Genomic DNA, 17431 nt, shown 5'->3' with positions numbered 1-17431 from the left:
TTGAGATGGAGTTTTGCTCTTGTTGCCTAGGCTGGAGTGCAATGCGAGATCTTGGCTCACTGCAACCTTCGCCTCCTGGGTTCAAGTGATTCTCCTATCTCAGCCTCCTGAATAGCTGAGATTACAGGCATGCACCACCATGCCCAGCTAATTTTTTTGTATTTTTGGTAGAGATGGGGTTTCTCCATGTTGGTCAGGCAGGTCTCAAACTCCTGGCCTCAGGTAATCTGCCCACCTCGGCCTCCCAAAGTGCTGGGATTACAGACATGAGCCACCACACCCTGCCTTCTTGTTCTTTTTTTGAGACAGAGGCTTGCTCTGTGGCCCAGGCTGGAGTGCAGTGGCTCCAGCTAGGTTCACTGCAACCTCCATCTCCTAAGCGATTCTCCTGCCTCTCCCAAGTAGCTGGGAGTACAGATGTGCACCACACCCAGCTAAATTTTGTATTTTTAGTAGAGATGGGTTTTCATTATGTTGGCCGAGCTGGTCTCATGTGATCTGCCCACCTTGGCCTCCCAAAGTGTTGGGATTATAGGTGTGAGCCACCGTGCCTGGCTGGAACTTTTTAGAAAAGTATTTTCAGGCCAGACACAATGGCTCCTGCCTGTAATTCCAGCAATTTGGGAGGCTGAGGCAGGAGGATCACTTGAGGCCAGGAATTTGAGACCAGCCTGGGCAACGTAGTGAGACCTCATCTCACTATGAAAAAATAATTAGAGGAATGTGGTGGCATGTGCCTGTTGTCCTAGCTACTCGCATGGCTGAGGTGGGAAGATCCCTTGAGTTTAGGAATTTGAGGGCTGCAGCAAGCTGTGATAGTGCCATTGTGCTCCAGCATGGGCAGTAGAATGAGACCCTGTCTCTTTAAAAAAAAAAAAAAAAGGTCTTTTCAATTGTGCTTCCTCTATAAGCTAAAATTATAGGAGGTAGAGTCTTGAGGCTATGGTAGTTTCTAAAACAGTCATTTGCTACACTGATATATTGGTTCTGAAGCTCCATATTCTGTCCAGTGAAATTTAGTTAATTGAAGGACATGAAAATGAATGGAAATTTCTGCCAAAACCTGTTTTCCTGAGGTTCTCGGGTCCGAAGGCCTGTATTGTGTTGCACACTGATTGGTTTTTGGGACTAACTGGAAGAGGGAGGAGAAGGTATGGGAGAGGGGCAATCCTGAAATGGAAAGTTAGGGGGACAGGCTGGGTGTTACTACTGGCCACCTAGATTGTGAAGGTAAAGCTAGCCTTTATAGGCGCTCAGATCTTTGCCTGATTTGGAGATGAAGATAATTATTGCCTCTTAGAGGGGTGGGAAAGTGTATTGGTGAAGGCAGTGAAGGCTTAGTAATCTACTCTTTAGATCGAATACTTGCAGAGCTCAGAGCCTGGCGTCGTGGATTAAAACAAAAGACCTACTTCAAGGTCAAATGAAGTAGGTGCTGAAATAGAGGTACCAGGAGGAGGCAGGATGGTGCAGGTTAATTGTGGTAGGCACCTGGTCTCTATAAGGTTTTGTGTTTGTGTGTGGGATGAGTCTGAAACTCTTTGAAATAATTGTTTCAAAAATGATTAGGTGGCCGGGCGTGGTGGCTCATGTCTGTAATCCTAGCACTTTGGGAGCTGAGGTGGGAGGATAATGAGGTCAGGAGTTCAAGACCAGCCTGACCAACATGGTGAAACTCTACTAGAAATAAAAAAATTAGCTGAGCATGGTGGCATGTGCCTGTAATCCCAGCTACTCAGGAAGCAGAGGCAGGAGAATCGCTTGAACCTGGGAGGCAGAGGTTGCTGTGAGCCAAGATCACGCCACTGCACTCCAGCCTGGGTGACAGAGCAGGACTCCATCTCAAGAAAAAAGAAAAGATTAGGCTTGAATTAGAGCTGATGGTCAGTTTCTGCTTTATCACGATTCAGTGGAGTACTTGTGGGTGTGGTAGGGACAATGCTAGTCTCTCTTTTCACTCTTTCCCTGGTATTTTCTGCTGTACCTTAGGTTTATCTGTAGCAGTGGCCACCAGCTTAACGGCACTGTGAGGAGCAGTTCTGCTGGCAAGGCACCTCCTTTATTTCCTGTAAATGTCACTCATGTCTTGTTGGTGCTGCCAGGAGGAGGCAGGGGATACAGTGAAGTCACACCTTGTAGATTCATCTTTAGAAGGCTTGGTCTGATTTTCTTGCCACTCTTAATATTCTTGGATATTTTGCTGAGGCTAAGTGTAGAGCAGGCTGGTGGGTGGGGATTCTAGCCCGAGTGTGGAAGTGGCAGCTGCTGACACTGAGGAGTCTGGCATGATTGAATCAGAACTAAATAACTTTAGTTTCTTAAAGGAGTCTGTTGGCACTTGGAAAATAGGGCAGGTAATGCCATATTATTTAGCTCTTCTCACCTGCAATGGTTCTTCAGCAGTGGAGATTAAGCATTATTTAGTGTGAATGCAGCAGCAGTTAGTAGTTATGTTAAACCCTCAGTCTATGTTGTTGTAAAAGACAGTAAAAGATGGGTTTCTACTTTCAGGGAATCTTTGTTTGAAAGCTGTCTCTGGTTAGCTGACTTCACCTCTTTGTTGGGGCTGCTTAGCTTTCCCCTCCCCCCGCCTTTTTTTTGAAGCAGAGTCTTGCTCTGTTGCCCAGGCTGGAGTGCAGTGGTGCAATCTCTGCTCACTGCAACCTCTGCCTCCCAAGTTCAAGTGATTCTCCTGCCTCAGCCTCCTGAGCAGCTGGGACTAAAGGCACATGTCACCACACCTGGCTAATTTTTGTATTTTTTTGTTTTTTAAGTTTCAAATGTATTTTATTTCTTCATTAATGCTATATCTTAATGGGTATATAGTACTTTAACTTGGCATCAATTATTAACTGTTTTAATTCATTATTACACCAGCTGAGATGATTACTGATCTCTTCATTCCTTTGGGGTGACTCTACCAACAGAGGACAGGTTCCATTCTATTCTGATTTGTGTTGCTATATATGTCCATATAGCAATACAGAAAGTGGCTTCACTAGCTAATACAGCATTATCATATTTGTCATAAAAATCAGGCATACGTTTCTGGTGGCTCTGCCTTGCCATTGTTTGCTGAATGCTTCGAACTTGGAGATGACTTAGTGCGTTTTTGACCAAGTGAAACATCGTGAAGGTGAAGATAGAACTGTGGCAATGCAGCTGCTGCTTTAATTTTTGTATTTTTAGTAGAGATTAAGTTTCACCATATTGGCCAGGCTGGTCTCGGACTCCTGACCTCAAGTGATTCACCTGGCTCAGCCTTCTGAAGCTCCCTTTTTTTAATACCAGGGATAGCAGATCCAGTTGTCTGTCCACTAATGGGGCTTTCTCCCCCCATTAGTGGACCACTCTGCTCTGTAAGGTATTTTCTTTGAGGAAACTACTTTGTAGGTTAGCATTTATGACAAAATCGGGAATTGTTTCTTTCTGTTGATCTGTGGTTCTTTAACTTGAATGAGCAGGTAAATCAGCTCCTTCGTCCTAAAAACTATGCATATTTTTGAGTCATATTGCTCACCTACCCCGCCAGTTCAGTCTCTGGGCCAGTGACTGAAGTCTGTCTGCATTTGCAACAGGAGATGCTATGAAAATGGTCTTGTTTCTAGAGTCTCTGGCTGAAGCAGTTCTTATTTTTTGTTTTCTTCATGCTGTAACTGATTCTACATTTGAAATGTGGGGAGATTGATACTATGTGACAGCTTTGTAGAAAGAAATAAGGAAGACTGAGGCCTACACATGCCGGTATTAGCCTTAGCTTGGCTGTTTCCTTCTATAGGGGGAAGAGGGATTGTGCTTCCCCCCCACTTTTTTTTTTTTTTTTTTTTTGGCCCAGATATCTTTTAAAGATGTCAATGTCTGGCCAGGTGCGATGGCTCATGCCTGTAATCCCAGCACTTTGGGGGGCCGAGGTGGCAGATCACCTGAGGTCAGGAGTTCCACTATGGTGAAACCAGAACCAGTTTCTTTTCTTTTTTTCTTTTCTTGTCTTTTTTTAGAAACGAAGTCTTGCTCTTTTGCCTAGGTTGGAGTGCAATGACACGATCTCAGCTCACTGCAACCTCCGCCTCTCAGATACACGGGATTCTCCTGCCTCAACCTAGCCTCCCGCGTAGCTAGGACTACAGACTACAGGTGTGTGCCACCACACCCGGCTAATAATGTTTGTATTTTTAGTAGAGTCGGGGTTTCACCATGTTGGCCAGGCTGGTGTTGAACTCCTGACCTGGTGATCTGCCTGCCTCAGCCTCCCAAATTGTTGGGATTACAGGCGTGAGCCTCCATGCCTGGCTCCCATTTTCTACTAAAAGTACAAAAATTAGCTTGGCATGGTGTAGCTGGCCTGTAGTCCTAGCTATTTGGGAGGCTGAAGCAGGAGAATCACTTGAACTCAGGAGGCAGAGGTTACAGTGAGCCAAGATTGTGCCACACTGCACTCTAGCCTGGGCAACAGAGCGAAACTCTGTCTCCAAAAAAAAAAAAAAAAATGTCAGTGTGCTGTGCTTCCCTTTTAGGGTGACTTGGTGGTATTGATCCCTTGCTCTGTGACAGGCCCTGTGCTAGGTTATTTCCATTTCTTATCACATTTAGTCTTTACACAGACATGGAAAGTTTATTGCCATTAACCCCATTCTTATTTTGCAGATGAGGAACTAAGCTCACGGGGGAAACTGCTTGAGGTTGTAAAGCGCTTGGATGGTATTGCTGAGATCTGCATGGAGGTCTGTGGTTCTCTAGAGTCCCTGAACTGTTGTTGTTCCCACAGTACCAGGCTGTCTCTTTGGAGCAGGGTTTTCCTAAGAGGGCAGGTGTTGTCAATTAGGTGCAGGTGTTGTCAATTAGGTCCAGGTGTTCACTGATGGAATGTGAGAGTGCACGTAGTGGTCTGTACTTTCTGGAACTTGGTGTTGTCTTGAGAACCATGAATGAGAGACAGGTTCTGGTCCCAGTTCCTGCTCAGTGATTATGAGCAATTCACTGCCTTTGCTCTGGACTCTTTTGAACAGTTAGAAGTCAAAAAGGGAATGGGAATAGATGAGCGTTGTATTGGCCACAGAACCTAAACCCAATATGTAAAATTGCTAAGAAGAAAATACTTACGGGGAGGGAAAGGTGTTGGCCGCAGACATGTGCACGTCTCCACCCCTCAATCTGTGGAAGCCTAAGGACTTCAAAAAAACTTTTTTCTTTTTTTTTTTTTTTGAGATGGAGTCTTGTACTGTCACCCAGGCTGGAGTGCAGTGGTATGGTCTCAGCTCACTGCAACCTCCATCTCCTGGGTTCAAGCAATTCTCCTGCCTCAGCCTTCCAAGTAACTGGAATTACAAGTACCGCCATCATGCTCAGCTAATTTTTGTATTTTTGTAGAGACATGGTTTCACCATGTTGGTCAGGCTGATCTTGAACTCCTGACCTTGTGATCCATGCACCTTGCCTTCCCAAAGTGCTGGGATTATAGGCGTGAGCCACCATGCGCAGCCTGGCTTTTTAAAAAAAAAAAAAAAAAAAAAGCCTAGCTTTTTAAAAATGTCTCACACCTATAATCCCAGCACTTTGGGAGGAAGCTGAGGTGGGCTCATCACCTGAGGTCAGGAGTTCGAGACCAGCCTGACCAACATGAAGAAACCCTATTTCTACTAAATATACGAAATTAGCCAGGCATAGTGGGGCATGCCTGTACTCCCAGCTACTCAGGAGGCTGAGGCAGGAGAATTGCTTGAACTCGGGAGGTGGAGGTTGTGGTGAGCCGAGATCGCGCCATTGCACTCCAGCCTGAGCAACAAGAGTGAAACTCTGTCTCAAAAAAACCCCCAAAAAAAAACAAAAAACAAAAACAAGTAGTCAAAAGCAGTCGTGAGAAGGAGGGAAAGAGTATAACAAGAAGTTCGATCTGTAATGACTGTGAACAATCAATTGAGATAACTCACTACTTTCAGTCTGAGAAAAGATGTTTTAAAACCCTCCGTTTTTATGCCAGGCGCGGTGGCTCAAACCTGTAATCCCAGCACTTTGGGAGGCCAAGGCGGGTGGATCACGAGGTCAAGAGATTGAGACCATCCTGGTCAACATGGTGAAACCCCGTCTCTACTAAAAATACAAAACATTAGCTGGGCATGGTGGCGCATGCCCGTAATCCCAGCTACTCAGGAGGTTGAGGCAGGAGAATTGCCTGAACCCGGGAGGCGGAGGTTGCGGTGAGCCGAGATCACTCCATTGCACTCCAGCCTGGGTAACAAGAGTGAAACTCCGTCTCAAAAACAAAACAAAAAAAACCCTCCGTTTTCCATCTGTGGCATTCTGGAATAATCTGACTTCTGAAGAGTGAATGAGTTAGAAAAGAAGCCCTGAACGCTGGGCACGATGGCTCACATCTGTAATTCCAGTGCTTTAGGAAGCCGAGGAGGCAGGATTGTTTGAGGCCAGGAGCTCGAGACCAGCCTGGGTAGCATAGACTCCCTTGCCCCGCTATCTTTACAAAAAATTAAAAAAAAAAAAAATTGGTTGGATGTGTTGGTGCATGCCTGTAATCCCAGCCACTCGTGAGGCAGGGGCAGTAGGATTGCTTGAGCCCAGGAGTTTGAGGCTGCAGTGGGCTAGGATTGTACCACTGCACTCCAGGCTGGGTGATAAAGATCTTGTTTCTTAAAAAAAGAGGTCCTGGAGTATTAGTTGTGGTAGATTTCATGAGAAACAGAAATCCGTCCAATCCAAAATCACCAATGTATTATCCCTATGTCGTTGGTCCTAGAGAATATGAACTTGTTTTACATCTCAATTTTTGTTCTTAGAACTCTTCTATTACTGGCTGCTATGAGATTGTCAGAGATGCTGAGTCCTTAACCCTCAGAGGGGCAAGACCAGGAAGCACTGTTTCATCTTTAAGGATGAAAGCTACTTAAGAGAGTCTGAGGCAGGTAGCCCTTATGTCACATAAGAGGAGATACAGGAGGATACATTTATTTTGAGTTCTTTCATTTACATGTTTGTTAGGTAGTGTTTGTGGCCACAGGAGAACTCTATTATTAGCCACCTATGGGAGGATTCCATGGGAAGACAATCTTTTAGTAATATACATGAAACCATTAAAGTAAAATTTGGGTTTCTCTTGTCCATTATTCTCTCTGATTTATTGAAGCCCAAGTTAGGCTGTGTTTAGCGTGATTAAAAGAGAAAGTTTCAAGATGATCCTTTGCAGTCCCTTGGAAGTTAAAAGGATCAAGACTGAGATATATCTAAAGATGGTCTTCCCTTAGCACCTTTGGCCATAGTTTGGGCCATTTCAGAGTGGCCGGTGCTGCTCTGAGTCTGTGGTTTGGAATTAGGCTGAGGAGCTTAAGCAGTAGGCAGTGTGGGGTGGTGGGAAAAAATTGGTCTCAGGTCAGTAGACAGGCTTGGATTCCAGTGATAGCTGTCTCAGACTTAATTGTGGAACTCAGGTTCCTTTTATGTAAGTCCTTCTGGAATCTGCCATCAGGAGTAAACTTCCAAATTAACCCCCAAGTAGCTGAAAATGTTGGACTGTTAGGTAACATTACTTAATATTGCCTCTTTGATGTTGGAAATGACAGTAAAAATGATAGTTTTCATTTTGATGTAACTGATACTGAACTAACTTTGTTGATAAAATAGTTGGAAATATAATCTTGGGTGGCTTGTAGGCTTAGGTGACTTGTTGGCACACCTAATATTTAAGATTTCAAGATAACTGGAGTCTTACAACTCCCATCCCCCGACCTCCATCCCCAGACTGGCCAGAGCACACCATGATTGCTTGAGAAAGGTCTGTTTAGAATTCCATAGCATTGTTTATCATAACTCCTTTGCTTGCCAACACCCACATAATATAGGCAGGGAAAAACAGGAACCAGTCCTTTGTTATAAGTACTCATAAGTCACTGCTGAGCTGCCTGTGTAGATAGATAACTGTTTATGCTCTTATCTGTAAGTTTATCACAGCCTGTTCATCTAATTGCTGATGTTTTAACCCAAACAGGCATAACTATATATCCTTATATCTTGTTTGCTAGCCAGTTTCTTTTTCTATATTTTTAATTTTTTGTGGGTACATAAGTAGGTGTATATATTTATGAGTTACATGAGGTATTTTGATACAGGTATGTCATGTATAATAATCATATCAGGGTAAATGGGGGTATATATCACTCCAAGCATTTATCCTTTGTTATGAACAATCCAGTTATGCTCTTAGTTATTTTATTTATATACTTTTAAGGCAGAATTTCACTCTCTCCTCCAGGCTGGAGTGCAGTGGCATGATTTCAGCTCAGTGCAACCTCCACCTCCTGGGTTCAGGCGATTCTCCTGCCTCAGCCTCCTGAGTAGCTGTGATTACATGTGTCCACCAGCACAACTGGCTAATGTTTTTTTCATATTTTCAGTAGAGACAGCGTTTCACCATGTTGGCCAGGCTGGTCTCCAACTCCAGACCCCAAGTGATCCACCTACCTTGGCCTCCCAAAGTGCTGGGATTACAGGCGTGAGCCACCATGCCTGGCCAAGTTATTTAAAAATGTACAATTATTTTTGACATAATCACTCTGTTGTGCTAGCAAATACTAGGTCTTATTCATTATTTCTAACTTTTTGGTACCCCTTAACCGTTGACACTTTCTCCTACTCTGGCCTACTACCCTTCCTAGCCTCTGGTAACCATCCTTCTACTTTCTGTCTCCATGAGTTCAATTGTTTTAATTTTTAGCTCCTACAAATAAGTGAGAACATTGAAGTGTGTCTTTCTATGTCTTGCTAGTTTCTTTATGTATTGATGACACCTGTGACAAATAATTTTGTAATTGCCAGGAATAAAGGTCAGTAGGTAATTACTAATTGTCTATGGCAGTGGGTCTTGGAATTTGGTGAACATTAGAATCACCTGGAGGAGTTGTTAAAACACACATTTCAGTGTCCTGTTCTCACTTGCTGATTCAGTGTATCTGAGGTGGGTCTGCCAACTTGCATTTCTAGTGAGTTCTCAGGAGTTGCTCATGCTGCTGGTCTGGGACCACACTTTGAGAAGCATTGGTCTGCTCTAAGGCAGGTACTGTTTGTGGAAGAAAGTGGTATAAGATGTGGTCTGTGGCCTTTTTGAGTTGCGATCTGTACTTATATGAAGGTAGGCTTAAGTGTGAAGCTCTTTAGCCCGATGCCAAATGAGTCTAAGGAGTTCAGAACAGAGGGTAATCATCAGTAGCTGAAAAGCCAGGAAGCTTTTACGGAACTGTTGTGGGTGTTTGAGCCTGGGACTTAAAGATCAGTGAGAGGCACATTTCCTGAAGGAAAACACTTTAATACAGATGTGGAGATAGAAGTGTCACTGGCAGTTTCAGTGGGTAGCTTCTCACTTTCAGTTGGTGAGTGTTGGATGCTGGTAATGAGAAATAAGGTTTGGAAAGTTACTGGGTTTTGATTGTGTTGAACTTTGAGCACTTTTGGACTTCATTTGTTACTGGTGATTAACCATTGACTAGGCCACTGGTGGTGGAGGGGTTTAGGGAGAGAATGTGCAAGAAGGAGGGAACCAGATCTTAACTTTGTTGCTCCCAGCCCTCAGGGTTTTTTTGCAGGGGTGGGGGGAATTGGTCCTAAAAAGGGAAAAACCTGTTTACCATTACTGAATCTTGACAAGATTAACTGTGATTATTATTTTAAATCCCTGGGGCAAAAATGGGTGGGGCATGAATTGGTTCTAAGATGCAAAATTTGAAAGTGTTGTTCGGGTGCAACTAATGAGAACTTCTGTAGTTGGACATCTTATTTGGGAAGATTAGTTGAGTTTACAGCTTAAGGTTTTTTAGCAGGGAGGGATCTTTATTGAATACTTTTTTTCCTAATGGGGAAAAAATTAACAATGTAGCAGGAAAAAACTAACAATGTAGCATTTTGTGTTTTGGCCAAGTCTCTATTTTAAAACATTGTATCATGAAGATAATTCAAATGGATTTTGAGATTTGGAGATAGAGCACATCTCTAGAAACACATTTATTGGAATGATTTTTTTTTTTTTTTTTGGATGGAATCCGTCTCTCTAAAAGACGGAGAGCCATGATCTTCCTTTTAAAGCTTAAGAACTACTACGGGCCTCAAACCCAGAACATAAAGATTAAATTATAAAAGTAAAAAATTCACCAAGGGATAAATAAGTCAGCATGTTCCTCACATTCTTTTTGTTTGTTTGAGATGGAGTCTTGACCTTTCGCCAACCTAGAGTGCAGTGGCACAATCTCAGCTCACTGCAACCTTCATCTCCCGGATTCAAGCGATTCCCCAGCCTTCAGCCTCCTGAGTAGCTGGGACTACAGGCACAAGTCACCATGCCCCGCTATTTTTTTTTATATTTTCAGTAGAGACGGGGTTTTACCATGTTAGCCAGGATGGTCTTGATCTGCTGACCTCATGATCCGCCCGCCTCGGCCTCCCAAAGTTTGGGGATTACGGGTGTGAGCCACTGCACCGAGGCGTTCCTCACATTCTTAATTGTTCTTGACAAAAAATTCAGTGCAATTTTTTTTTCCTTAGTGAAGCATCTCTAAAAATGGGAGTGTTTTCGATGGATTTTGATTTATGTAGATTGAAAACTGTGTAATCTTAAGAAATGAAGGCAAGCATACTATTATCTTGGACATAAGATTGAATATGATTCTTAAAACAGTTTTAAAGCTTATTATGTGGTTGGAGATCCCTTGTGTTTATACTTTGAAAAGTTACCACTTTCATGAAACTGAGTTAAAATCATGATATCTTCTTGAATTTTAGGTACTTACACTGTGAAATTTTATGATGGAGTAGTTCAGACTGTCAAACATATTCATGTCAAAGCTTTTTCCAAAGATCAGGTGAGAAATGTGGTTTTGTGCTTTGTATTATGAATAACGTTAACATTGGATTTTTGTTTCCTCAAATAAAGACATTACATTTATGATGGCAACTGTTTATTTTCTTCATCTGACACAATTATTTTCTGGTGAAAAAATAATACACAAGTTTTCAGAAGTTGTAAATATTTGTCTCTTTGCTGTTTCCTGTTTCTTTCTTTCTTTCTTTCTTTCTTTAGACAGAGTCCCACTCTGTCGCCCAGGCTGGAGTGCAATCTTCTGCCTCCTGGGTTCAAGCAATTCTTTTGTCTCAGCCTCCTGAGTTGCTGGGATTATAGGCATGCACCACCAGGCCCGGCTAATTTTTTTGTATTTTTAGTAGAGATTGGGATTTGATCATATTGGTCAGGCTGGTCTCGAACTCCTGACCTCAGGTGATCCCCACCATGCCTGGCCACTGTTTCCTTTTAATAGAGATTTTTTTCAAAAGTGCCAGATACTTGGATACCATTGCCTATATTCTGTTTTCTTCATCTTTTCTCAACAGTGTCTGGATATTCTTTTCTTCTCTTTGTGCCCTGCCCCCCCCCCGCCACACACACACACACACACAGAGCTGTTAGCCATCACAGGGAACTTAACTGAATTTCTTAAGGAGACAGATCTCCAGTATGTTTTCTTTATATCTAGGTCTGTCTTTTAGCTTAGGACCGTGTCTTGGCAGTTTACAGAGCTACCATTTGGCACAGATTTAGCAGCCACTTGTGTTAGATGTGCCTGGTTTGAGAATTTGGTATCCTGTTATTCTAGTCACCATGCATTTACTTGTCTGAGCAAGGGGCCTCAGTTTTGATACTGGAAATATGGTTTGCATAGATATCTATGCAAACTAGATAGGCCATCTAGAAGTGTTGTTTACTTCATGATTTTTCCCCTTTTGTCTTTTCTGTGATTACGTTTTAATAGTTGGGAAAATAGAGATCAAAATTTGGATATTGGTGTTTTTAAAAATCCTTATTATTACTAATTTCACCTGTTGAGACAGCTAATTTAGCAATTTAGTAAAAGATTTTATCACTGAGACATCATAACTGGTTACTCAGCTCCTTGGGTGGCAGTTGATGTGACAGTATTTGGTGATGCTATGTAACCTGTTGTGTCTTTGTTTTTTTGTTTTTTGTTTTTTTTTGAGACAGAGTCTTGTTCTGTTGCCCACACTAGAGTGCAGTGGTACAATCTTGGCCCACTGCAACTTCCCTGCCTCCCTGGTTCGAGTGATTCTCCTGCTTAGCCTCCTAGGTAGCTGAGACTACAGGTGTGTGCCACCACGCCTGGCTCATTTTTTGTATTTTAGTAGAGACAGGGTTTCACCATGTTGTCCAGGCTGGTCTCAAACCCTTGAGCTCAGGCAGTCTGCCCACCTCAGCTTCCCAAAATGCTAGGATTACAGGTGTGAGCCACTGCACCTGGCCCTCTGTTGTTTCTTTGTGATGATCAAACTATTCTACTATCAGAGATTTTTAATGAGTTCTTCTATATGTATATTTGTAATTTTTTTTTTCTTTTTTTGAGACAGAGTCTTTTTCTCTGTTGCCCAGACTGGAGTACAGTGGCTTGATCCCTGCTCACTGTAAACTCCCCCTCCCAAGTTCAAGTGATTCTCCAGTCTCAGCCCCCTGAATAGCTGGGATTACAGGTGTGTGCCACCACCCTGGCTTATTTTTGTATTTTTAGTAGACAGGGTTTCACCGTATTGGCCAGGCTGGTCTTGAACTCCTGACGTCAAGTGATCTGCCCACCTAGGCCTCCCAACGTGCTAGGATTACAGATATGAGCCACCACACCCAGCCTATTTGTAAGTTTCTAAGATTTTTTTTTTTTTTTTTTTGATGGAGTCTTACTCTGTCGCCCACGAGGGAGTGCAGTGGTGTGAACTAGGCTCACTGTAACCTCCGCCTCCCAGGTTCAAGCAATTCTCCTTTAGCCTCTTAAGTAGCAAGGACTACAGGCATGTGCCACCATGCTCGGCTAATTTTTGTATTTTCAGTAGAGATGGGGGTTTCACCGTATTGGCCAGGCTGGTCTCGAACTCCTGACCTCAGGTTATCTGCCCACCTTAGCCTCCCAAAGTGCTGAGATTACAGGTGTGAGCCACCATGCCTAGCTGCTTCAAAGGATTTTGATACATGGTACCTTTAGAGGTAACCTCAAGAATGTTTTTGCCTTTTGCTGGTTTTCCCCTTCAGAAAATTAACAAAATTATTACATAAAGCTTGGGCCCTGATGATGCTTTTTCTTTGATCTCTTGTCTCTCAGGCAGGTAAGGAGCCATACAGGACTCTAAAACATTGTTTTGGCCTTAAATTTTGCAATTTTTGTGTTAGGTTTGTGGAATGAGTTAATATAGAGGACAGAATTATGAACTTGTCCAGATTTGGCAGAATATATCCAGGATCTTCCCAAGTGGAAGTCCAGGGCTCTAGATAACAAATGTTTATTTGTTCACTCTGCTTTACTCAGTAAATTGATGGATAGCACTTACAGTGCTTTGGCTTGGAGGTGGGTGCCTTACCCACTGAGGATTTCTGGGTGCCGTGCTTCATTTCTCATTTCCCGGTGGCCTCTGAGTGTCTAACGTTAGCCCGGTAGGCCCTTAAACACAGGTGCGTGGCTCCTGGACTTGGTTTCTTTTCCAAGAGGGAACAGCAGTTTAGCTAGAGTTATCTCTCATGGGTAATTTTAAAGGTTTTTCTACTTACTGTTAGAATAGATTGAGATTTTTTTTGTTCTGTAGGACTGCGCTGCCCTAAATGTTTGGATAGTCTCTGTATTAGTAACACTTGTATTTTTGATGTTGTAATACATGTTTGCTATAGAAAATTTGAAAAGTACAAGGCATAAAGAAATAAAAACTATAATTCCATCAAACAGATATAAATGTTCTTAATGCTTTGGTGTATAACTTGGCTTAACAATTTGGTGTATATCTTTCTGTGTTTTTATTAAACGTGTTGTGTGTGTGTGTGTGTGTTTATCTATTTCTTTTCAAAACTGGAGTTGTGGTACATTAATATAGTACTGCTCTTTTCTTTTAACTAACATTTCCCCAAGTTCCTTAATATTCTGAGAATATGATTTTTAATGGCTATGTAGCATTTTGTAATATGTATGTAACTGCACTTTGTGTAACTAATTCCCAAATGGTCATTAAGGATATTTGTAAATCCAGGTACACAAGTCTGATTATTCTCTTAGCTAATTTTATTTCTAGGAATTTATTCTAGTTCAAAGGTATAAGCTTTTTAGTTTTGACTCAAATTGCCAGCTCCTCCCTGAACTCCCAGTAAGAAGGGCGATGTCACGTTCTGTTTCTGCTGGCCGTTAACAAGAATGCCTGTTCTCAAACCTGGCTGCTTTCAGGATAATTTTGGGGACTTGAAAAAATATTTCCTTGTTTGTTATTTTTCCCAGTAGAACAAATTAAACTTTTATTTATTGAGTATTTAGGTATTCCTTCCTGCTTCCAGTGGAAACTATGTACCTGGTGTGTGCTAGGTGCTGGGGATCTCATATGAACATAGTATGGTGGTCTCTGTTCTTTTGAGGTCCTAGAAGAGAGATATGTACACAAATAAACTTAATTATAGTTTTGGAATCTTCAGTTTTCAGACCTGACCTTATTATGAAACAGTCATATTAGAGGACCTGTGACTTTTAGTGTGAATTTTAAAGAATGTAATTTAGGGAGAATGTCACTTAGAAACAGTATTTCCTACCAATACACAAAAACTCCCAAGTAGCTCAGGAACACGGTAGGTGGCTGTTGAACTGAGCACAGCCTTTACCTAGTAGAGGAAGCAGAGACCCTGGTTCTGGATTGGAAAAACCCAGAACCTTTATAGATTTCCTGTTCAGCTTCCAGTTATTATTTTGGGTTTTTCTCTACACAAGACATCAGGATATGCTGGCAAACTGAACCATGCCTCTGAAAAGCTCTGGGTCAGTATAGTCATGCTGGAGGTAAGGACAGAGCATGAAGGCATTTTCTTAGAACACCTCTGCCAGAAAGATTCCTGTCCTGAATTTTAAGGCCAGGCGTGGTGGCTAATGCCTATAATCCCAGTACTTTAGGAGGCTGAGGCAGGTGGATTGCTTGAGCCCAGGAGTTTGAGACCAGCCTGGGCAACATAGGGAGACCCTATCTCTACAAAAAATAACAATAAAAAACTTAGCTGGACATGGTGAAACATGCCTGTGGTCCCAGCTACCTGGAAGGCTGAGGAGGATCGCTTGGGCCTGGCAGTCAAGGCAGCATGCGCCATGATTATGCCACTGCACTCCAGCCTGAGCAACTGAGAGAGAGACCTTGTCTCAGAAACAAAAACAAACAAAAACCCAGAGTTGGCCTTGTGCGGTACCTCACGCCTGTAGTAATCCCAACACTTAGGGAGGCCAAGGTGGGCGGATCACGAGGTCAGGAGATCAAGACGATCTTGGCCAACATGGTGAAACCCCGTCTCTACTAACATACAAAAAATTAGCAGGGAGTAGTGGCACGCATGTAGTTTCAGCTACTTGGAAGGCTGAGGCAGGGGAATTGCTTGAACTGGGAGGTGGAGGTTGCAGTGAGCTGAGATCGTGCCCCTGCACCCCAACCTGGTGACAGAGCAAGACTCCATCTCAAAAAATGAAAAAAACAAAAAGAACCAGAATTTTATTTTCTAGTGACTTATTCATCATAATAAGGGAGATTGCTCTGTCCCTGGAAGAACTGAATTGTTTTAAATTTTTTTTTTTGAGATGGAGTTTTGCTCTTGTTACCCAGGCTGGAGTGCAATGGCGCGATTTCGGCTTCACCGTAACCTCCGCCTCCTGGGTTCAAGCAATTCTCATACCTCAGCCTCCCAAGCAGCTGGGACTACAGGCATGTGCCACCATGCCCAGCTAATTTTTGTATTTTTAGTAGAGACGGGATTTCACCATGTTGACCAGCATGGTCTCGCTCTCTTGACCTCGTGATCCACCTGCCTCGGCCTCCCAAAGTGCTGGAATTACAGACGTAAGCCACTGCGCCTGGCCTTGTTTTAAGTTTAAGGATTGGTTCTCAACCCAGGACAGGTGGATATTTTCAGTGGTGCTTTGTGTATGTGACCTGGCATATGTCCTCTTTTAATTTCTTTGTTTGTCTTAAGTTTGTAAGAAACTCCTGATTTTGTATTTGCAAGTAATCACAAAGTGTTTCATCGCTATTTTGCTCATTTTAGAATATTGTGGGTAATGCTAGGCCTAAAGAAACAGATCACAAAAGTCTTTCATCATCTCCTGATAAACGAGAGAGGTTTAAAGAACAGAGAAAAGCCACAGTGAATGTGAAGAAAGACAAAGAAGATAAACCCTTAAAGACGGAAAAGCGACCCAAGCAGCCTGATAAAGAAGGAAAGTTGATCTGTTCTGAAAAGGGGAAAGTGTCAGAAAAAAGCCTTCCCAAGAACGAGAAGGAAGATAAGGAAAACATTTCAGAAAACGACAGGGAGTATTCTGGAGAAGCCAAAGTGGATAAGAAACCTGAAAATGACATTGTGAAGAGTCCACAAGAAAACTTGAGGGAACCCAAAAGAAAACGAGGCAGACCCCCTTCCATAGCTCCTGCTGGTGAGTTTTTCAAGTGGGCTCTGCAACGGGCAATTCCAGAATATTCTTCTGTGGCCCTTTGTGGTTCTTTGTAACTTGTATGCTTCATTCTTTGTTTTTGTGACTGACTTTGAATTGTCTTATGATCTGGAAACAAGTTGTGTTCATGAAGCTGAATTTAAGTGATGCACGTCTCCAGGTGAATGTAAGTTGGGAATTGTGTTCATAACTGAGCTCCCTGAAGCACTGGCTAACTGTTGACTAGATACTTCAGCTGATTTGAGAAAACCTGATAAACCAAGGCCTTTTCCTTGTGCTTTTTCTAATGATCTCCGTTTAAGTCATCTTAATGGAACCTGGAATCAGGAAATAGAGTTTTAGTGAGACAGACGTGAAAGAAAAGAAGTAGTAAAAAGGTGTGGGCTTCTAAAGGAGACGGGGACAAAGGAACATTGGAGCTAAAATGCCTGGGTACATTTTGTAATTGAGCTCCTTGGAGAGTAATTATTGATTAGAAATTTTCACAGTCTAAATAAAAAAGCGAGGTGGCTAATTGCTAAGAGACAAGGTTAGAGGGTATAGATTTAGGGAAGAATGCACAGTTACTAGAAAACTTAAAATTTGGAATTATTCTAGAATAACCAAGAATAAAACAAGCCCTGATTCCTTCCTAAGCCAAATACTCGTTCTTCAGATCAATTCAGTGTCATGAAGAGTCCCCCAAGGTCTGTAGACTGAACCTGCCTATGATTAAGTATCTGGCAGTGATCTTCAGACATTCTTGATTGTGCATTCTCTATGTGTTTAGCTGACAAACTGAGAATCCCCTAGCACGTTTTTTGTTTTTTTTTTTTGAGACAGAGTTTCGCTCTTGTTACCCAGGCTGGAGTGCAATGGCGCAATCTCGGCTCACCGCAACCTCCGCCTCCTGGGTTCAGGCAATTCTCCTGCCTCAGCCTCCTGAGCAG

General features: G+C 42.6%; 2 protein-coding genes across 8 annotated transcripts in view; one reads left to right on the top strand and one right to left on the bottom strand.

Annotated features, from left to right (window-relative positions):
- PHF20 (PHD finger protein 20) overlaps window positions 1-17431 on the top strand; it is a 176320-nt gene that overhangs the window by 78124 nt on the left and 80765 nt on the right. For 4 of the 7 annotated variants that reach the window (XM_017513044.2, XM_017513060.2, XM_017513051.2 and 1 more), the window contains one exon: window positions 16097-16484. In XM_017513044.2, the coding sequence (XP_017368533.1) occupies window positions 16097-16484 (388 nt within the window). Of the gene's footprint in view, window positions 1-10773; window positions 10854-16096; window positions 16485-17431 lie in introns of all 7 variants that reach the window. The other 3 variants (XM_017513016.2, XM_017513035.2, XM_037732905.1) reach the window with 1 other exon arrangement.
- Window positions 2758-3174, bottom strand: LOC108292295 (cytochrome c oxidase subunit 7B, mitochondrial-like). Its single transcript, XM_037732926.1, has one exon. The coding sequence runs from the start codon at window positions 3127-3129 to the stop codon at window positions 2899-2901; it is 231 nt and encodes a 76-aa protein (XP_037588854.1). The 5' UTR covers window positions 3130-3174; the 3' UTR covers window positions 2758-2898.

The sequence above is a fragment of the Cebus imitator genome, unplaced genomic scaffold, assembly GCF_001604975.1.
Source record: "Cebus imitator isolate Cc_AM_T3 unplaced genomic scaffold, Cebus_imitator-1.0 Scaffold18, whole genome shotgun sequence".
NCBI classification, from domain to species: Eukaryota; Metazoa; Chordata; class Mammalia; order Primates; family Cebidae; genus Cebus; species Cebus imitator.
The sequence above is the reverse complement of the archived record's forward strand: the minus strand, read 5'-3'. Positions and strand labels throughout refer to the sequence as shown.